At 43.3% G+C, this 22,890-nt stretch overlaps 1 protein-coding gene across 13 annotated transcripts in view; it reads left to right on the top strand.

Moving 5' to 3' along the window:
* The window catches only part of LOC310669440 (rho GTPase-activating protein 20-like), a 91,096-nt gene that overhangs the window by 26,857 nt on the left and 41,349 nt on the right, over positions 1-22,890 (top strand). For 2 of the 13 annotated variants that reach the window (XM_083423456.1, XM_083423447.1), the window contains exon 2: positions 21,789-21,921. The exons of 9 other annotated variants lie outside the window; for them this stretch is intronic. In XM_083423456.1, coding sequence (XP_083279582.1) covers positions 21,789-21,921 — 133 coding nt within the window. Of the gene's footprint in view, positions 1-333; positions 424-21,788; positions 21,922-22,890 lie in introns of those variants that run through there. 2 more of the 13 variants (XM_083423448.1, XM_083423463.1) reach the window with 2 other exon arrangements.

Raw genomic sequence — 22,890 nt, 5'->3', positions numbered from 1 at the left:
TCTTAATTTCAGTTTGTCAGATTTTTAAAAGTCCTCACAAGAAATTATCAGCATTTAGGAAGCACTTTATCCTAATATACACATTTTTGCAAGCAGTTCTACCTAATGTAGCACATTTTCTTGATATGCTATTGCAACACATCTATGCATTTGTAAGCACACTGTCCCCCAATATGTGTGTTTTGTACATATTTTGGAGCGGGGGATTGGAAAACTGCAACACAAAATGTATAGAAGTGCTAAATTTTGAAGGAGATATGTAGTGCATGTATGTGTGTGAGTTAGAAAGGTTCACACTAAAATGCAAGCTGAGCTGGACTTCTATCCCTAACTTAGGAAGTCATCTGAATGCAAAGAAGGAGCAGAAAACATCCTCGTAGTGAGAAAGACTCACATGCATCCCATCCACACCATAGATATAAAGTACTATTATGTCACTGTAACAGTCATGAAAAATGTTGGAAGTTGTAGTTTGTTAAGGGTGCTGGGAACTGTACCTCTCTGGTTCCTCATGACTGTTAAAAGCAGTGTAATAATGCTTTAAATGTATGATATGGGTGTAATCAAACTGAGGAGGAGAGCAGGCTGAGTTTAACAAGGAGACAAATTTTAAAAGAATTGCAGGAATCTACAGCTGAAGAATCAGAATTGTAGAGTCACAAGGGATCTTCAAGGTCAAGTAGTCCGAAAACTCACTCTTTAAAGCTAAAGTGCAACAAACATCAATTGGGGGTTGCTGCTTTCTCCAATGGAGCTTTAAAGAGTGGGATTCCACAGGTAAAAAAAGAGAGCACTTGGACATAGAGCTTTAAAGCATGGACCATGCCTGGAAAGTGTGGGGCAAAAAGTAACTATGGATAAGCCCACAGTTGCACTGAAGCATGTAAGGTTGTTTGCTTGCTTGTTTGTTTGCAGTATCCTTGCAAAATCATACTTACCTCTACAGAATATCTGATGGAAAAACCCTTTTCGAGAAATGGTAAATTTAGAATAAATGGGACAGAGAGACTTACGGGAGAGCATTTCGATGAGGACAATGTATGTACTTGGAAGCATGAGTACTAAAGTGCCTATTATTTCGCAGATATACTGTTTATTGGCCATGGCTAGAAAATCAATCAGTTATGAAGAATGAACTTCCTATATTGTGATATTGTTAGCTTGTTGGTGGTGGGAGGACAGGAATTGCTGTATTGCTGGAGTAACTGCCTCTGCTGTCTGAAGGATTGGTTTAAATGTCTACCTCTTTTCAAAACATTTTGGACGCATTGGTCCAAAGATCTGTTGTGTGAGCCAAAGAAGTCAATTTCTGCAGGGGGGGGGCAGTGTAGAGGGGCAACATGATGCAAACATGCCAGCAGGAGCTCTGTTTTGCTAAAGCCTAGCAGCAGATAATTTTTTTTAAAAGATTAAAATGATAAACCCTGTAATGCTCTTCAGAGCCCTACGTTTTGCAAAGCTTTGTGTTTTGGGGACTCTTGGAGGCCTGCAAGATTGACAGAGGTCACAAGCCCTGGAAAGGTAAAAGGCCAATGGAAAAGCTGAGAAGTTCTAAGCAAAATGTGCAAGCAAACAATAATGCAGACCAATTGGACAGCTCTTCATCATTTTAAAGTAGCAAAGAGCAAGAGATGGAGGATTGTAGAGGAAAGTCAATATTTTCTTTCCTTCTTCCCACAAAACAAAGCCCTGTTTGTGGGGACCTATTTACCTGCAATATGGCAGGCTTGGTCCACCCTGGAATGGCTGCTGTGCCTATAAATTTCACCCAGTTTATACAAGAAAGAGAAAAGTTCTAGTTTTGCTTCATGCAGGATGCAGAATAGCTCAGGGTTCACCTTGGGGGTTCGCCAGCAGGTGAATACTGTTTTGTTTCAGCAGGCCTTTAGGAACTGGCTGGTTTTTAAGGAAAGGGTTTTAAATAGGGCTTTATTATCTGTATTTCAATACGATTTTTTGGTATTGTTTTCATTACTTTTTAAATACTTTTTGTATGTTTTCAGCTTTCTGTATCTTATCTGTGTTATTTTAATGTGTACAAAGCACTTTGAGTCCCAGTTTGGGGGAAAGGTTGGATATAAACAAACAAACAAACAGATAAAACAACAACAATATGGGTTAAGTGGAGAGAGCAAGAAAGCAACTTGGAAGCAGATACAAAGATACAAAGCAAATTTTGGGACTCTTGCACACCCCTAAGGTGTGTGTGTGTGTGTACACTTTATGCTGCCAGTTATCAAACAGGCTTGGCTACCCATTGATCCAGGAGGACACACAAAAGTAAATATCCCCCCCCCCCATAGAACATAAATCATTTTATGGATGGCTATGGAGAGAGAAATGCCACATTTGAGGTATAGGAAATGTCTGCAAATGATGGTTAGCTATAATACGGCATAAGGTATATAAATTCAGTAAATAAATAAATAAAATAAGCAGTGCTATTTTTCTAGAAAAAGAGGTGCTGGAACTCAGCATGATCGTTTGCCTCATTCTCTTAGAAGGGGCCAAAACTGAGTTCTGGCTGAAAATAAAGCTCTAGGCTTAAGTAAGGGAGTCAGCGACTCATGCCATCAGCGTCAGAAGGGGCGCTTAGTACATACCCCCCAACATTTTTCCGATGAAAATAGGGACATCCATTCCATAATGATAATTTTACTATTTATACCGCGCACATCTTACTGGGTTGCCCCAGCCACTCTGAGTGGCTTCCAACATATATAAAAACATGATAAAACATTAAACATAAAACCCCCTTCCCTATACAGGAATGCCTTCAGACAGCTGGGGGGGGGGGTTGGATAGCTCCATTCTCGCCAACATCGTAGGGACGTCCTAAGTAAAAGTGGGACATTTCAGAATCAAATCAGAAACCGGGATGGCTTCTCTAAATCAGGTATGTTCCCTGAAAAATAGGCCCAACAGGTGACTCTCAGGGTGTTGTTCTGAATGTCCAGGTGGGTAGCACCTTGCTGTTCAGTGGCTGGGTGTTTACATAGTGCAGGGGTCTGCAACCTTTAAGACAAAAAGAGCCACTTGGACCCGTTTCCGAAGAAAAAAAACCTGGGAGCCGCAAAACTCGTCATTATAAAAATAACTTTTTTGTCACTTTTTTATTATTTCTTTGTTTGACCCCTCAGAATTACTCCTCCTCATAGAAATAAACGTTAAATTAACAAGTTACCTTTTTTGTGTGTGTTCTTCACTCCCCTTCAAAACAGTGACCAGCGTACATGCCCCCTTTCAATGCAGAGACCAGTGTACATGCCCCTTACAATGTAGCGGGCAGGCGGGAAGGTGACGTCGGGACGGTGCGTGACTAATGCACACACCACCCCCATGTGACGTCACAGCCAGTACAGCGCCCGCCACAGTGGGGAGTGTTGGGGCACACAATGCGCCTCCTCCCCTCGCTAGTATCCGCCCGGGAGCCGCGGCAAAGATGTAAAAGAGCCACATAGTGGAAGAAAGGTAGGGTATAAATGTAAGAAAATAGACAATTGATGTGTGTTCCTTTCAGTACAGATGGCGACCATTTTGCATGAGTCCGACTGATGTGCAACCTCCAATGTGTAGATCCTTTTGGACCTCGAAGAGGGCAGAATGGGGGTTGGGGGTGGAATGGGCAAGGTGGGCTTATACACGCTCAACAGCCATGCATGGGGGCCAGGAACAGAAGCCCTCGTGCAAGACGGTTGCCATCTTTATTTTAAAATTTGAGAACCACCTTGGATGCCTTTGCAGAAAGGTGGCTTATAAATACAGACATAGAACAAAATTTCATAGCCAAGTTCACACTATGCATTTAAAGTGTTGTGGTTCCAACAGTCATGGTTTCCTCCAAATAATTCTGAGAGCTGTAATTTGTTCAGGGTGCTGAGAGAAGTTAGCAGGCCCCTACAGTTTTTAGCATAGTTTGACAAATCTCTCCTTTCCTGAGATCCCTGACAACTGTAGCCCTGGGAGAGGAACAGAGGCCTCCCAACAGCTCTCAGTACCCTGAACAAACTACAGCTCCCAGAATTCTGTGGGGATGTGAGCCCTGATTGTTTAAGGGGGTATTCTAGCACGTTAAATATACAGTGTAGATGTGACCCATATTCTTTTAAGGTAGTATATCCAGTGTTTTTTTCTTAAAAAATGTTTAAGGGTACAGTGAAACCTCGGAAGCCGGACGCCTGTAAACTAAAACGTTCTGGCTCCCAAACGATTGAAAACCTGTAAGTGATTGTTCTGGTTTTTGAATGATTTTCAGAAGCCGAACGTCCGGCACAGCTTCCGTGGCTTCCGACTGGCTGCCGGAGTGTCCTGCAGCCATCTTGAGTCAAGAAAATCACCATTTTATAGTTCAAATCAGGAAAAATAAATACAGTAAATGGACAAAAGTACAAAAGGTTTAGGGATATGCATCCCCCTCAGCTGCGAGAGAGCCACAGGAAAGGAGGCTTGCCACCTTCATGTCTAGCTTGGGCTGTGGGCAGAAAATAGGATGCAGGACTAGAGAGACCATTAGTCTGACCCCGGAGCATCCTTTCAGGGGAGAGTTGATGTGGGCCCAGGGAAAGACCCACAAGGCTCCACCTCTTCTGGCAGGGTGCCACATTCCTCCCGCCCCAATATATGTGGGTTCTGCCAGTGTTTTCCCTGCAGTCACCTTAAGGTGGAAGGGAGCCCCTTAGTGGTGTGACTCCTCTGCACCGTCGCATCAAATACTCCTGTGGGTGCACCCAACTCTTTTCTGGCCTTTAAAATGGTCGCCTTTGAGAAGGGTTGTGCTAAGAGTAAGAAAACAGCCCTGCTCTCAATCTTAAAAGACCCCAAGGAATGTGCTACATTCTTCCAGCCCTCAAGGTTGGCGCCTGCACAAAAATGCTCCTTTTGCCAAATATCAGTCCAATGAAATGCTTGTTTGCTTTCTTTAAAAAAAAAAAGCCTCACTTCACAATTTACCTTGGCCTGGAGACGAATCTTTATAGACAGAAACCCATTTTACCTTAAGCTTTTTATACTACCCCCCCCCCTTGTGCTTGCGCACACACACACACACACACACAGTCACAAACATTCTCCTGACATTAACAGTAGTTGCTTCTCTTCCACTTTAAAAAATTATCAAATGGAGGCTTTGCTGCCTATTTAAAGGTTAGCCCAATAACCCTGTGCACATTCATTCAGAAGCAGGCCCCACTGCATTCAGCAGGGCTGACTTCCAGGTGAGTGGGATTGCATCACTTGTTGAAATATTAGGTCTTCTTTGGCCATATTATAATTGCAAATCATAAAATGAAAGAAGCTCATTTATGTTCACAGCCAATTTATGGAGCTGAAACAAATAGACTCTAAAATATATCCAAATAACTTTCCTCTGTTAAATTTTTAAAAGTATTTTTTATTGCTTTTTCACATACAGTCATAGGTGTCAACGTTTCCCTTTTTTAAAGGGAAATTCCTTATTCCGAATAGGATTCCTCGCAAGAAAAGGGAAAAGTTGACAGCTATGCATACAGTAAACATAATTTAAAATACAATAGACAACAACAACAACTGGCAGCTACTCATTTATTGGAAAGTGACATAATCAGCTTAAAATGGGAATTTTGATGGTGAATATTTTACAGAAATTTGCTGGATGCTTGAATGTTTCTTAAATATTGTCTGAGTCATTCATGTGTGATATCCTGTGGTTATCTAGGAAAAAGAGTATGACAGCTGACATTTGATAACAGCTATTTTGTAGTAGTTAATAGGAGGTATGCAAGGTATCTGGTGGTGTTTGGTGGATGGCATGCTATAGTACAGGGGTCGGCAAGGTTTACCTCACCTTGGCCTGTTCACTCCAGTGAAGATCCCTCGGTGGGCTGGATCGCGTGATTTCCAGCATCTGCGATTTCCGACGTCAGCGTCTGCACACACACGATTTTCAGCGTCACAATTTTGGGCACCGCAGGAGTCCCCATGCCGTGCTGCACTGGTTTAGCGCAGCACGCGGGGACTCGCCAAGTGGGCAGCCTGGTTTGAGGCTGCTCGGGGGCTGGTTACATGACCCCCGTGGGCCACTTGTGGCCCATGGGCCTTAGGTTGCCAACCCCTGCTATAGTAGCTGCTAATACTTGATAATTGGTGTGCACTAGCATTTAGCATTTGGCAACATCTAATATCTGACATGAAATGGTATTAGTATCTCATGGGCATGCAGTAGGAATAGTATTCCACTGTGTATGGTAGGCTTCACTAACATTTTGTGAGATCCACCTAAAAAGCAGTACAGTATATGAATACTGTAAATAAATAATACGTAATGTTTTGCTATTTTAAAGGAGTGGAGGAAACTGTTCACTCTTTCTCCTTTGCACTTGAACACAATTGGAATGGGACTGGTGTTTGCCATAGCTTTCTTGTGTGTGTTTTTAATGTAATTCCTCCAGTTTATGAAAATCCTGAAGCTTTCATCAGTTTAATGTAGCATTCACAATAAATTTTTCCAACCAAGAAGCATAGCATATGGCTGCTTATGGTGGTAGTTCGACAGGTTTGAGTTGTGCCCATTCTGTGTGTTGCCCTTTAAGAAACTGTAATGATTCAGCAGAGTTACTTGGTAAAACAGGGAGCTGGTATATCTGAAGCCAGAAGTGATTTACTTTGCACACTTCATTCAATAAATAAACCTGTTTCTTGCCTACTTGGTGCCATGGCACGGAGACTCCGTGCATACCGTAACGAGTGCCTTTCAGTAAAACAGACACTGCAGTAATTAGCCATGTGCGTTGCCAAAACAGGCAGCCTCTGCGCATGCTCAGAATTCCTTGCCAAAAGAAAAGAGGTGGCCATGAAGTTGCCGGCATGATACAAGGACAGGAAGCCCCTGGGCATACACAGAGGGGTATATTCAGTGTTAGTCATATTTACAGCAGACTCGTTGAAATTAATAAACATAATTAGCTAAGGACCATTAATTTCAGTGGGTCTATTCTAAGTAAATATTAATTTGATATAGGCCAGAGTGCCTCCAAAACTGGAAATGAAGGCATGAATGGTGCAAGGGAGAGTAAGTGGCTTATGAGTTCTTTGTAATGTGAGTGTGCATTTGTTGTCTTGGAAAATATTTAATAGGGCCAGTTCTGGAATGGCTTCTAATACCTGTGAAATATACTTGGAGTCGAGTGTGAATTTCATGCTCTTTATTCAGGTCATAGTAGCAATGAATGAAATTTTCCCCAAAATGTCTAGCTATATACAGTCATGCTTCATGTTACGTTTTTTAAGGTTGCGTCCCGCAGCATCCTGGAAGTACCAAAAAGGGTTACTTCCAGGTTTCGCCGCTCGCACATGTGCTAAATCCCGCTTCGTGGATACGGCACTTCAGGTTGTGGGCTTTTCATGTTGAGAAATGGATCCCGTTCGCAACCAGAGGTACCACTGTATACATTATTTACACAATGGGCCCCGCATGATTGGCTAATTCCGGGCTGCTCCTGTAGGCCAATCAGGTTGCTGATTCACTTCATCCAGGAGCCTGATTGGCTGCTCCTGCAGGCCAAGCAAGGCGCTGATTCACTTCCACCTGGAGCTGGATTGGGTAGCTCCTGCGGACCAATCAGACTGCTGCATTCTGGATCCGATTTTTCTAGGATTCTGCTCAGTACATAACAACAACCTGCTTTGTTATTTTGAAGATTTCTTGTAGGACTGATGTCCAAAAGGGGGTGGGGGAGAGGATTTGATAAATCCTCTAGTCATGATGGAGGTTATGCTGTGCCTTGACATTGGGAGGCAGCAGTGCTTACAAATACTAGTTTCTGGAAAACACAGCAGGGGAGATTTCTGCTTACTGGTTTCCCACAGGCGTTTGTTTGGCCACCGAAAACAGGATGCTGAACGAGATGCCTACTGGCCTGATCCAGAAGGCCGTTCTTGTGCTCTACCATCAGTAAAAGTTTGCCTTTGTGGTGATAAAGGGACCACAGAGCTGTATTGTATTATACATTCCTGTGCATCTCACAGTTGTAGATTTCTATTTGAGGAACTGGCTGAGTGTTTTTGCAACAGCCAGTGTTAGTGAAAGGGTATGAATGATTGAATGATGGACTGTGTGGCAGGACTGGTCTGGAGTGTAAGCAAAGTGTGTACAGTAAAAGTAAGATTCCTTTGGGTTTGTGATTCCTTTGTGCTAGAAGTCCATATCCTAACAAAGTAAGATGGGAAGACCTTCTATTTTAATAGACGGAACAACCTTGACGCAGCATTTCCCCTCAACTTCCCTTAAGCATTGTACTGCAACATTAAAAAGCTAACCCAGTTTAAAATTATCATGAAGAGAGTATGTGCAATAATTTATTTATTTATTGCATTTATGTCTCACCTTTTTCTCCAAGGAGCTCAAGGTGGCATACATGCCCTTCCTTGTCATTTAATCCACACAACAGTCTTTTGAGGTAGGTTAGACTGAGAGGCAGGGACTGGTCACACCCAGTGAGCTTCATGGCCAAGTGGGAATTTTAACCCTGGTCTCTCCCAGGTCCTAGTCCGCCACTCTAACCACTATGGGACACTGCCTCTCATAAATAAAACTCTCCCTCATTATTCGAATTCAACCCAATCAGAAAAGAGACTAAACAAATCAGCTAAAAGAAAATATTATAGAACAGAGCATGTGGATCTCTCAGAAGGCCCCCCCCCCATACCTATTAAGCACCTGATTTTTGTCTGAAAACCCTGGGGTTGCTGGCTATGGGTTTTTGCCCCACTCAGAGCTGTTCAGATGCTCTTAGCTTCCAGCCAACAATTCGCAGATCCTGTCTTCTGTTGCCAGCAAAATCACCTGAAGCAAGGGCAGTTGCACAGGACTCTTCCATGCCTGCCCCTGGGTAGTGAAGCAATCTGCTGTCCTGGAGAATGGAGCTGTAAGCACTCTGAGATGCGGTGGGGTGGAAGCTCAGGAAAACAGCCACAGCAACTGATTTTGTGAAAATGCACCACCCCAGAGCAAATGCTGTAGATTGAATGAGTTAGAAAGAGAGCTATTCCTCCCCACCACCCACTGCCATGTAATGGTACTTGATTTATTTTAAATATAAGTGGTATTGGAGATCCTTCTGGGTTGAAAGGCAGCATAGAAAACAAATCTAATTAATTAAATAACATCCCATCAGCCATTCAATAAATGATCCAGGCGAGCGTCTTCTGCCAGCCATTCATTAGGGAACTTTAAAAATATAGTCATTTTCTGCATTTCATTTTGGACAGGTTACTTGCTGACACCTCTCCTTTACTCCCTCTTTTGTAAATCTAGAGTGGCTTAGAAGATATTAAATATTCTAGACTCATTGTTTTATGCCAGCTGCCTGTTTATCCCTTGAGGACATAGGATTGGCTTTGTTCCTCTGATAGGTTTAAACTGCTGAGGTGGCTAGTGGTGCTGCTCCTGAAGTACCAAGCCTGAATTCTGTCCTTTAAAAATCAGGAAACCCCACATCACTTGAAACCTTTATTGCTTAGGGGCTAAGGCATTTGAATTTCTATGACCAGGCTCAAAGGTATGCAACAAAATCATATTTGCACAATAGAAAAATGAAGATACTGTGTGATGATAATAAAAACAGTAGTAGAAGGGTTGACAAAAGCAAGCAATAAAACAAATAATGAAAAGCAATAAAATGAATAAGGAAATTATCAAACCACAGTATCATCATGACGAATTGTAGCCGTCTCTGAAAGTGCTCTACACAGAGCTGTGCAGCAGCCAGTGCAAATAATAATAATAATAATAATAAATTATACTTGGCTTGATTGTACAAAAAAACCTAAAGCAGTTTTCTAAAATGCTAAAATTATCAAGTAGAAAAGCTAAAAACAATTTAAAGACATTTTTATTGATTTCTTCCTCTTGTTATATAAGAAAATCAACAACTTCCAAAAAATTAAAGTAGCAAGAGGTTAAAAACAGATTAAAATTCAAATCAACTATCTAAACATCTGGGCAGGCCTTCGGGATAACAAGGACCACAACTTTATTACCGTTTAACAGGAACTGTGGCAGGGTTAATACCTCAGCAGCAGCAGCACGGCCAGCACTACCAATGGCAGAGTGAGGCAGCAGCCTCAGGTAGCAGATGCCAGGGCGAAGCATTCTTTGTGAGCAGTCTCATGAAGGCAAGGATGAGAAACATGTGGCGTTCGAGATGTGGTTGGACTCCAGCTCCCATAATTTCTGATGTTTGGCCATGCTGGCTCTCGAGGCTGATAGGAGCCATCACCGCCGTTTTAAGCATATCCGGCGCTGTGGTGCAAAGCGCTGCTCCCCCACCCCCCGTTTCCCAGAGTTGTTGACCTTTTTTTTAGGGAGCTGACACCACACTTACACATTATCTCTAACAAGCCCTTAGGACAAAATAAAATGAAAAGGCAGAAGGAAATCTAATCTTCCAAAGCAAGACTCATTCAAGATTCAGCAGTTCTTCTAATGCATCCTCATGATTCAAATCACCACATATCAAAAAGTTAAAGCAATCACCAGTTTGCTGTTCTTTAAATAAACTGATAAAGACACAGAGAATGCAGTTCCCAGCCAATTTGTGTTTAAGTACAAAGCTGACGTTTTCAAATATTGGGGTGGGGGGTGGGTGTAAAGCAGTGACAACCTGAACCTAAAAAGTACCCAAAACTTGGGTCACAAAGGCTGCAGCCTTAACTGCACTTACCTGAGAGTACGCCCTGCTGAATTTAATAGGACCTCAAAACCCACCCCCATCTTTAAAGGACTTTTTGTTGGTGTTTGTTTGTTTTTAACCACTAACTGCATGGAGAGCACGCTCTTGAGTTCGCCCCAGGTGTCATCACTGAGGGGGGTGACATTTGGCACACCGCCCACCCGCGACTCCCAAGCCTACCCCGAGCTGTCGGGGGAAGGGGCGGAGCTGCACCGCCTTGTAGGCAGCCTTCCCCCTTCATTTTGACAGCTTGGGGGAGGCTTGGGAATCGCGGGCGGGTGGCACGCCGTTGCCCCCTGCTCCCGGGCTACTTCCTGGGGGGGAGGAACCTCCCCCGAACTGTCAAAAGGAAGAGGGGAGGAAGGCTGCTGGCAAAGCGGCGCGGCTCCCTCCCTGCCACCGCCCAGGAAGCAGTCCGCCAAGGGCGGCTCACTCCACACACACCCTGGGTGGCTCGTACCCTGGGACGCTTGCCCCACCCCCATGGTCCCACCCCCAGGTGCACAGCACGTGCGCCGCTCTGGGTGCCAGAGCAGCTACCTCCGCCTCTGTGTGTGCTGTGTCCTGTTGGCACAGTGGTTGCAGCAGCACTTACCCTTCTTCTGATAGGAAATGCCTGGTGGGGATGGACTAAATATGGGGTTGAGAAGGGTCAGTTGGGAGGGGTGTGAGAAATGTCCTTAATTTCATCTGAGGAATGTTGGAGGGAATGTTATCTAAATGGTCTGTCATCCCTTAGCATTATGATCCTCCTGTTAGGAGGTGGTCCCTGGGAGATCCTCTCCTCAGTTTTGCTGAGCAAACACAGACAGTTTCCTGTGGCTTTAATCTGAGGACTTTGCCCTTTTGAGGTCATGTTTTAAGCTGTGTATGTGTGTGTGTATTCCCCTTCCAGAAATCTTATGAATAACCTTGCTGGCATATATAATTTGCAGGACAGCAAGAGAGCCAAACTCATCCCTTGGTGCCATCTCCCAGAAAAATGTGTGTGTGTGTGTGTGTGTGTGTGTGTGTAGTAAAACAACAAACTGCTTTTGGCAGATGTGTGTTCCGCCCCTCCCGCATGTCCTCGTTTTGAGGACATTTTAAAATAAATGAATCATCTTCCATTTCTTGGAAGGAAAGAGGCAGCTTGTTCCTTTCAAAAAGCGTCCTTCAGATGTGATTTAGTACCTTCAGGCCCAAAATCTTTGCAAAAACTTTTGAGCTCAGATTAAGATGCTCTCTCAGGATGAGGGGGTGGGGGAAATAGTAAAAATATCAAGTGAAGGCGCATTAGTCCAAATATTTACAACCAACCTCCTTAACTTTAAGTTCACATTAAGCCAAGGCTCCTGCCTTTCCCAGGCGGTGCAGCCTCCTCCTACTGTACTTTCCTTACTGATGCCCTTTAAAGTGTGGGATAACCAGCCCCGTGTAACCAAGAAGCATAAGTTAATTAAAGCATAAAGGGGTTAAAACCATAGAGCAAACTGTATGGCCAGGCTTAGCTAGATTATCTAGCTTGGGAGGGACTAGAATCAATTATTTGGTCCCCTAAGGCTATCTAATGAACTCAGTGTGTGCAGAAGCCAAGTTGCTTGCTCCAACTTAGTCGCATGGCTCTCACAAGTAACTCTTATACCAGTAACTTAGGAACTTTCACCACTTTGAAACTAAGCCAAATTTCCCTGCCTGTGCAACTTTCTGGAGCATACTTTCTGGAGCATATGAATCTGAACTTTGAATAGTTTGCAAGCTAGCCATTTTTAATTTACCAAACGTCTGGCCTTTTTCTATGCCAGGGGAAAAGGGAAATTTTGGTACTCACAAAGGTATATTTTAGTCTATACGTATTTGCATGCTTTACTTTGCTGCATATTTTGTGATTTTAAATTTCTGCTGGGGCTCTCACCAAAGAGTACTTGCCCCAAACTTGGATCTTGGCACCCAGGAATTACCTTTTACATTTGGCTTCTTGCCAGAATGTTTTGTGTAATGCCAGAATTTTCTAAGTAAAAGTCAGCAGTCTCCTTTTACCTTAGTGTGCATTCATAGAATCACAGAATTGTAGAATTGTAGGGTCATCTAGTACAACTCCCCGCAGTGCAGAAATCACAACTAATAATCCATGACAGACGGCCATCCAAACTCTACTTAAAAGCCTGCAATGAAGGAGAGTCCACCAGCTTCCCAGGGAGTCTTTTCCATTGCCAAACAGCTTTTACTATCAGAAGGTTCTTCCTGATGTTTGAAGCTCTTTTCTTGTCATTTGGATCCACTGGTTTGGGTCTTCCCTTCAGGAGCAGCAGAAAACAAGCTTCCTCCATTTTCCATTGTTCAACCCATCAGATACAGTGGTACCTTGGTTCTTGAACTTAATCCGTTCCGGAAGTCTGTTTGACACCTGAAACCGTTCGAAAACCAAGGCACGGCTTCCGATTGGCTGCAGGAGTTTCCTGTACTCAAGCGGAAGCTGCGGAAGCCGCATCAGACATTCGGCTTCTGAAAAACGTTTGTGAACCGTAACACTTCCAAGTTTGCAGTGTTTAGGAGCCGATTTGTTCGACAACTAAGCCATTTGGGAACCAAGGTACCATTGTATTTGAAGGTGATTCTCATGTTATTTTACCACTGTCAGTCTGCCACCCCTCTCGCAAAGAGGCATTAATCACCCCTCTGGCCCAGCCAGCTGTCCCCTCCCTCCTAGTTTTTATCAGCCAAGAGGGGCAAGTGTACAGAGCACCTCGTCATCCTGACCGATCCAAGCATCTTGTCCATATCCTCAAACCTTACTAACTGAAGCTCAGCCAACACAACAGGAATAGACAGTACAGTACACTGGATACCCCTTGAGATTCATCTTCTGGAATAGAATAGAATAGAATAGAATAGAAATGGCTATAATATAGCTATATCAGAGGGTTAGGGTTAAATTTAAAGCACGTGAGAATGATGGATAATATAGTTTGTTAAGGGTGCTGGAAATTATAGTTTTTTGAAAGGGGAAAGCACATTTTTCAAAAGCCACCAGAATTCACAGTAGCAAATGAGACCTCTAGTATTTCTGTGACTTTGGGCAGCTTGGAGTCCCGGATCCATATTTACACTAAGTGACTGACCCTGGAAGGGTATGATGTGGAAGTGAGGGAGCAGGAGCAGGAAGCAGATGTTGGTGTTTGGAAATAGGTTATATGAACCTCATTTTGTGGACAGCTTCCCTGTCTCCCAATTGGCCTCCCAAGGTTTTATCTGTTCTCCTTAAAAAAAATAAAATCATATCCTTGCATGGGGTTGCAGTGACCTGCTGCACACTGACAGAAAACAAGAACACAACCCCACAATGCAATGCTGTGGGCATGTTTTTGAGAAGGGAGATTATCTGATAGCTTAGCTATAAATTACATTGGCGGGGGGGATGACACCCAATAACTTGATGACACTTTAAAAATAACACAGATTCCATGAAAGCGTCTGCCTTAATAAATTAGTTGGTCTTTAAAGGCATCAGGAGATTTGGGTCTCATCCCCTACCTGTGCCCCCTACCTGCACACAACCAACCTACACAGCTGCCCTTCTGGAAATTTCACATGGAAACGCATGAAACGAGAATCTGGGAACTCTTTTATAACAGGGGAAGCCACTTTGGCAGAGGGTAGCTGGAATCAGGAGAAAGCTGTGCTTTCCCTGCACTGACGCCACATTCACACCATACTTTTAAAGCACCTTGATGCCATTTCAAATAGTCATCATGGCTTCCCCCTGAGAATCCTGGGAGTTGCAGCTTGTTAAAGGTGCTGAGAGGTGTTAGGAGACCCTTTATTCCCCTCACAGAGTTACAATTCCCAGTGTCCCCTGTTGGGAAGGATTGAATTGCACTCTAGTAATTTTAGATCTGAAAGGAGATGGGGGGTGGGGTTCCTCCTAGCAACTCTCAGCACCCTTTGCAAGCTGCAGCTCCCAGAATGCTTTTGGGGAAGCCATGACGGTTTAAAGTGGTATCATAGTGCCATAAATTGTATTATGGTTTTTTTATTATTTCCCCAAAACAAGAGCACAGGTCATGAGAGAGATGCCTACACAATAATGGTAAATAGAGTTCTACATAAGTATATTAAACTAACACGTAATTTAGGAGCCGTATTTCTTTCCTAAACCATATTTAAATACAGTGGTACCTCGGGTTACATACGCTTCAGGTTACATACGCTTCAGGTTACAGACTCCGCTAACCCAGAAATAGTGCTTCAGGTTAAGATCTTTGCTTCAGGATGAGAACAGAAATCGTGCACCAGTGGTGCGGTGGCAGCAGGAGGCCCCATTAGCTAAAGTGGTGCTTCAGGTTAAGAACAGTTTCAGGTTAAGAACGGACCTCCAGAACGAATTAAGTACGTAACCTGAGGTACCACTGTAGTTGCTTTTAATGCTGTAAGCCACCCTGGCACCTTACAGTAAAGGGCAAATATGATAATAATAATAATAATAATAATAATAATAATAATGGTGTGAATGCGGCCTGAGTGTCCCTCTCCTTCTGTATGCTTCTGAGCATATTTTTCTCGTGTGTTTTTTTTAAAAAAAACACTGCAGTCCCTATTGCTCTTTGTATAAACATGACCACTGCTGCTGCCAGATAATTTTGACTGTGGAAAAGGTGATTTTTAAAAAAATGCTCTGGATCATTAGGAAAGAGTCTGAAACTTTAACTGCCCATGTCACAATGCCCTTATGCGCATCTGTGATGCAACCAAATGTGGAATGCTGCGCACAGTTCTGTTTACTTCACTACAAAAAGCTGGAGAAAGTGGAGAAAAAGTCACCCAAAGCTGACTTGTGTGGCGGCACATCCGCCACCATAGCTAGTAGGAGCAGGGATGAGCCTGTGCAATGGTATTGGGTCTGGGGATGGGAGGAGTGGAGAGCCCCTCTAAGAGAGCTGGCTGCCATCCTGCTTGGCTTTCCTGCATTGGCAGCAGCTATTTCAGATTACCAGGGGTCTCACCTGGGTCCGCATAAGAACCTAAGAAGAGTTTGCTGGATCAGGCCAATGGCCTACCAAGACAGCATCTGGTTCTCACAGTGGATAACCAGATACATGTGGAAAGCCCAAAAGCAGAATCTGAGCACAAGAGCCCGCTACACCCTGAGATTTCCGGCAACTGTTATTCAGAAACTTTGCAGCATAGCCATCATGGCCGGGAGCCATTAAAAGCCTTCTCCATGAAATTGCTTAATCCTCTTTTAAAGCCTTCTAGGTCAGTGGCTATCACTGCCTCATATGGGAGTAAGTTCCATACTTTAATAATGTGCTGTGTGGAGAAGTGCTTTCTTCATCCCAAATCATCCAACGTTCATCTTCATTGGCTGTATGCAATTTCAAGTGCCATGGACTGGGAGAAAAACCTTTCTTTCTCCACTTTTTCCATAAAATTACCTTGCATAATTTTATAATTTTGTGTTTTTATTTTGAATCTATGGACGAAGGGCGGTATACAAATTTAATAAACAGAAATATCATGTCACCTCTTATTTGCCTTCTCTCTAAGTTAAAGGGTCCCAAACTCTGCAACTTTTCTTCATAGGTGAGTTGCCTTTGATCAGGGGTCAGCAATCTTTTTCAGCCGGGGGCCGGTCCACCGTCCCTCAGACCATGTGGTGGATCGGACTATATTTTGAAAAAAATATATGAACAAATTCCTGTGCTCCAGAAATAACCCAGAGATGCATATTAAATAAAAGCACATGTAAAAACTCATGTAAAAACACGCCGATTCCCAGACCGTCCACAGGCCAGATTGAGAAGGCAATAGGGCTGCATCCGGCCCCTGGGCCTTAGGTTGCCTACCCCTCCCCTTGATCATTTTGATTGATCTTTTCCAGCTCTACAATATCCTTTTTGAGGTGAGACAACCATAACTCTTCACGGTATCTCAAATGCATTCATACCATAGATTTCTAATTCCCGCTGGATGCTGCAGGAGGCATGTGGGGCTAAACATCAGACAGAGTTTAGGCCACAACTCTTGTGGTCAACAGATCCTGTGCCGGTTCCACTTATTCTTCTTAGTCAATATAGTTGTGGCCAATTTTTACACGTACACATCTCTTGGTTTGTTACTGGTTTGCACTTTCACCTGCCCCAATGGGGGCCTCCAGAGCAAATGCTTTTCAAGGAAAGGTTATAATATTTGGAATTATTCAGTTTAGAAAAATCCTGAGGATGGGGAGAGATGATAGAGATATGCATGGAGAAAATGGATAGGGAAAGGTTCTCTCTCTCTCTCTTATATAATATGGAACTTCCTAGTGATGACTACCAACTCAGATGGCTTTAAATGAAGATTAGACAAGATTTTGCAGGATAATGCTATCAGTGGCCAATAGCCATGATGGCTATATTGCCTCCAATATGCATCTGCATACCAGTTACTGGTGACCCTGAATGAGAGAGTACCATTGCACTCATGACTTGCTTGTGGGCTTCCCAGAGGCATCTGGTTGGCAACTGTGAAAACTAAATTCTAGATAAGATGGACCTTTGATTCAATCCAGTTTATGCTCCTGCAAGCTATTTTAAATTGTAGTTGCCATTGACTAGGCCAGGAACCTTTTATATGCAGGATCTGCTCTGCCATCAAGCATTGCTCACTTCTCTAAGAGTTCCTGTACTAACCAAGAATGTGCTAATGAAGTCCAGGCTTTCTGCACAAGTTTTCTTGCTTGACGTCTGTTCTGTCCCTTTTAATGTCAGAAGGAAAGCGTTCGCTGTACTGAGCAGGGCAGGTGTGTTGGGGTGTTCTTGTGCTCTGTCTTAAGTTAATTGTCTGGATAATAACACAGAAGACCATGCCAAGATCACAGCTCGGAAGGAATCCTGGCCCATTTCAGCAGGCCACATTGATAGCAGCAGGCCATACATGGGTTTGGAATGAGACTATTAGACTCTCAAGTTTCCCCCTTGCCAAGAAACACAAGGCAGGAATTGGCAGCTTTAGGATGAGTAATGCACAAACACGGTGTGGCGTGTTGCAAGTTTTCAAGCACTTTCAAAGTGTGTTTGAGTAAATGTGGATCTGTCGCCATGGCCACGGAGCAAATCGAGCGGGAGAGTGAGCTGGGTCTCTGCGAGAAGCCCCAGGAATGTGCACTGGGAGAGCAGAGCAATCACTCCTGCCCCTGTTCAGGGGTGGGAGTTGTGATGAAATGAGGGGGAATTGATGCACACTGCAGAACCTGTAAGGTTTGCTTGACCCGGTCACCTGCCAGAGGGACAGAACATTTTTAGGAGACAAAGACAAATGCTTTCCAGGTGGACAGCAGACTTTCTAGGTCATGTTCCACACTAGCAGCAGTATTTCAGACCTCATTTATTATGGTGATGATTTATGGCATAAGGCAGGACCTCCCCACGGTTCCAGTAAAGAGCCAGAATGGATGCTCTGCAAATATAGCCCAAATAGGCGAGGACAGGATGGGAGCCCAGTGCTGTTCTGCAGCAATCACTGGGGCATCGTTTATAGTTAAGCACTAGAGCAGGAATCCAAAGCCTGGGCAGAAAATGAAATGCATGCATAACTAGAACCTAAGTGCATACTTTGCATGAAAACCCCCAACCTGCCAGAAGGTAGAAAACATTATGGGTTGGGAGCATTAGTCTGCATGATGTCCGGAGTTCCTTCCAGTTCTTGGGTGCAGTACCCAGTGCGGGTCAGAATCATATGCAGGAGATTGCAGACCATTGGGATCTCCTACTGGAGACCCTTAGCCAATTAGGGAGGGAGGAGAAAGGTAGTGAGGATGGAAAAAGGAAGAAATAGGCAGTTCTTGTTTAAACCTGAAACACTACCTGGCAGAAAATTAATACTGTTCCTTTAATAGTGAAACCTTCAAGCTTTATCCCTCGTTGCGTGTTTGTTTATAAAAAATATTTTTTTTCCATTCTCCTTCAGCTTTAATTTGTAACTAGTTCAGGGAATAAGATATCAGGAGTCCTTGTTGTTGATCTGCATATGTCATATAGATAATCCTTGAATTCTCAGGTATCAGAGGGAGGAAGTAATCAAGGTTAAAAAACATCAGATTGGGTCATGTTGCCCAGCTTCCATCTTAGAATAATAGAATTGTAGAATTGGAAGGGACCCCAAGGGTCATCTAGTCCAACCCCCTACAATATAGGAGTCACAGCTAAACTCACTGAGGGAGTTTGTCACAGAAGAAATGCCTGGTTTCCCACTGAAATCAAAAGAACAAGCCTTTGCTGTGTCCTGAACTCCCATTGACTGCATGGGAATCTCTCTGCTCTTTGAATGGTGGCCGCCTCCTCCAAATTTCATTAAAGATTAACCCACTTTTAGTTTTTTTCCTGCTACATATTTTAGCAATTAATAGTTTTTATTGTTTGTTGTGACTTAATATTGATTGGATTTTTAAAAAACAACAAAACTAAATTTGGAAATGCACTACATGAGTCCATTGTGTTATGTTATTAATTTCAGTATTTATATACCACTTTTCATCAGAAATTATTATGAAATGGGAAAACATCTGTGATGTTATGAGTTTGTGGGTGAGGGGGTCAGTCCCTTCCAATTCTCTAGGTCCTATACCTAGTATGGGTTATAATTTAACAGATGAGGTTGCTGCAGTAGGTCAGACTGTTTTCTTTTTAAGACCATGGCCTTAGCTGGCCACTTAAGTGTCCTAATCAACAACCCCAAAAATGAGCTGGATTGCAAGAGCTGCAACCTGGTGATGCGGTCCTCCATGCTAATGGATGGGCCTTCCCTCCACTCCTTCACCTAGCTGTTACGTAGAACAAGAGCCAGTGTGGTGTGTGAGAGATGAGCTGGGAGCCAGAGACACACAGACCTGCTTACTCTGTACTGAATCCAAAGCTGCAACCAATGGAGAAGCAAGATCTGTTGGGATGTTAATGCTCTGAGCATTGTATATGTGTGTAAAAGGTTGTATATGTGTGTAAAAGGATGTGGGTGGAGGTGCGGCCAAACCACTGAGCCTCTTGGGCTTGCTGATCAGAAGGTCGGTGGTTCAAATCTGCATAACGGAGTGAACCCCCATTGCTCTGTCCCAGCTCCTGCCAACCTAGCTGTTCGAAAGCATGCCAGTGCAAGTAGATAAATAGGTACCGCTGTGGCGGGAAGGTAAACAGCATTTCTGTGCGCTCTGGTTTCTGTCAGTGTTCTGTTACACTAGAAGCGATTTAATCATGCTGGCCTTTACCTATACCTATATGTGTGTAAATAAATCACACCACAGTCTTTAGGTGGTGTGTAACAGTCTGTAGAGTGGCAGATGGTAGAATGCTATACATATTTTCTCTGGGAAGACTGCTGGAGTGAAAATATGCTATTTACATGCTTATGGTCTAGTTGCATCCAATCCTATTTCCTGGGAACTCTTTTTAAAAAGTAGTCCTGTGGCCCTGACCTGGTCTTAATCTTTTGTAGTTCTTGCCTCACTGAATGGCCTGAGCTAGAACAGAGTTGGCTTGTTTCGCCTGTGCTATAATCCTCCTGCTCCTGGTGGAATGATGTCATGCAAAACAAGAGGATTTATTATTATTATTATTTTGCAGAGAGTTGTATTTCATGGGAAGGGCATGAAAGGAGTCAGAAGAGTTTTCCTCACATAGCCTGTAGTGCTTTTAAAACAGGATCCATGCGCAGTTTGGTTGTTATCAAATGCATATGCTGAGAAACTCCTTTCTATGATCCACCATTGAGAGGATCGCCTGTCCCCATATGAACCAACTCAGACCCTGTGATAATCATCTGAGGCCCTTCTTCATGTGCCTCCTCCACCAGAGGTCTGAAGAGTAGCAACACAAGAACTTTTCTGTGGTGGCTCCCCATTTGTGGAGTGCTCTCCCCAAGGCCGATTGCCTGGTGCCTTCATTACATATATTTAGGTGCCAGGCAAAAGCTTTCCTCTATAACTAGGCTAACAATCAATGTCCTTTTAAGCTATCTGTGTGTGGTGGGATGGGGGGTATTTTTTGTTATTGTGGTATGTATTTTTGTGTTTTTATATTGTAAACTGCCCTGTGATCCTCGGACGAAGGGCATGCTTTTGCTCTACAGTAATCATAAAATTGCAGTGGGAATCACTATCATATGCCACAGTCTGGTTCTCAAAAGGATGATGGGATAAATGACCCGTTAATAAATAAACTGCTTGCTAAAGTTCACACTGATCCTTTTTTCATTAAATAAAGAAATCAGATTTGTCTGGCTTGATCTACCTTTTGGCAAGGCTCCAGCATCCCATTTGTTTGTTTTTCTTCTAGCTCTTGGATTGTTCTCCCCTGCCCCCCCCCCCTGCATTTAAAGTTTTTATTCTGTGGGTTTTCATGCTACTGAAGGCAGAAGAACATTGTTCTGAATTCCTGACAGTTAACCATTTAGTTTTTTCTTTTTCTTTTGTAAGCTGAAAACAGGACCCAAAAGCACCAGGCCAGAGGCAGAATAAGACCTTTGAATTAGGACCTCTGTTATACATTACCTGAATAGACTAGAACAGCTTTTGCCAAGCTGATGGTATAAGAAAATTTGGGGTTCGGCCTTTACAGACCAACTGTCCCTTTAAGGGACCCTGTATCTCCTAAGTTCGCTATCAATCAGAGAAGAATGACTGAGGGCAGGAACAAGTTGAAGAAAGTAAGGCAGATCTTCATTTTCTGTTGCAGCAGAGTTCCCCTTCCCCCTTCCAAGGAGGTGAGGAACCAGAACAAAAATGTTTAACAACTTTTAAAGACTTTAGAAATTGCCCAACCCCACCACTTGTAAGCATCAAACAAGCATCACAGAAAGAGGTAATCTACAACAGAAATTTGAGAGTATGACTTGTCTCCTGACTGTCAAGATACCTGATAATGCTTGATGATTGCCTTTTCCTGGCCAGTCTGGCCCATTATTTTGAAATGGCAAATACCTTGGTTCTTGAATCCGTTGCCACGAACCTGCCTTTATTCATACACAGAAGATGCTCTTTTGACAGGCCTGCTCTGCTTTTAGCAGATACTTGCCAGCCAGGTTTTTGCGGAGTGGGTAGCCTATTAATGTGAGAAATCTATCTATTTACAGGATTTGCAGGTTTTTGAAGGATATTGTGAAAGGTTTTTCCAAGATACTCCTTTTCTGCTTCAGAGAAAATCGCTCTGTGAACTCAAATGAAGTGTCCTCCCCCCAGAGGCGTAGGAAGGTCAGATGGTACTCGGTGTGGAAAATTTCTTGTCACCCCCCCCCCCCCCGAATTGAATATTATTATTATTTTGGCCTGCAAAAATGGTTTAACATTATTTCTTATTTTCTTACAAAGGAATGTGGATTCTGGGCCTCTGATAACAAATAGGCGACTATGGACAGATACTTAAATCTACAGGATGGATTGTGTTTTGGCTTGTGTTATTTTATTTATATTTATTGTTTATTTAGTTAATAAAATTTATTTTAAAAAACCTGCAAAGTGGTTTACCAAAACAAAAAACCACCACAGCAGTAAAATCAAGAAAAATTAACAATCCTACTTTAAAACATACAAGAGCTAAAATATTAAGATTAAAATTACTTCAATTTCCTAAGCATCTAGTATGCTTGCCTGAAGAATAATGCTTTTAGCAGGTGCCCGAAAAGAGTCGAGCAGAGGCATGTGCTTTGTTGCAACAGGCGGGGAGTTCCAAAGTGCAGGTGCTGTCACAGTAAAGAATGCAGTACAGGTATTTATGTGGAACCTGTAGTAGTGCTGGAAACTACTGAAGGGGAGCTTTTATTTAGAATCATAGAATCATAGAGTTGGAAGAGACCACAAGGGTCATCGAGTCCACCCCCCTGCCAAGCAGGAAACACCATCAGAGCACTCCTGACATATGGCTGTCAAGCCTCTGCTTAAAGACCTCCAAAGAAGGAGACTCCACCACACTCCTTGGCAGCAAATTCCACTGTCGAACAGCTCTTACTGTCAGGAAGTTCTTCCTAATGTTTAGGTGGAATCTTCTTTCTTGTAGTTTGTATCCATTGCTCCGTGTCCGCTTCTCTGGAGCAGCAGAAAACAACCTTTCTCCCTCCTCTATGTGACATCCTTTTATATATTTGAACATGGCTATCATATCACCCCTTAACCTCCTCTTCTCCAGGCTAAACATGCCCAGCTCCCTTAGCCGATCCTCATAAGGCATTGTTTCCAGGC

Source organism: Podarcis tiliguerta, assembly GCF_965153285.1.
Source record: "Podarcis tiliguerta genome assembly, chromosome: Z".
Classification (NCBI taxonomy): Eukaryota; Metazoa; Chordata; class Lepidosauria; order Squamata; family Lacertidae; genus Podarcis; species Podarcis tiliguerta.
Note: the sequence above shows the minus strand (reverse complement) of the source record. Positions and strands in the feature narration are given on the sequence as shown.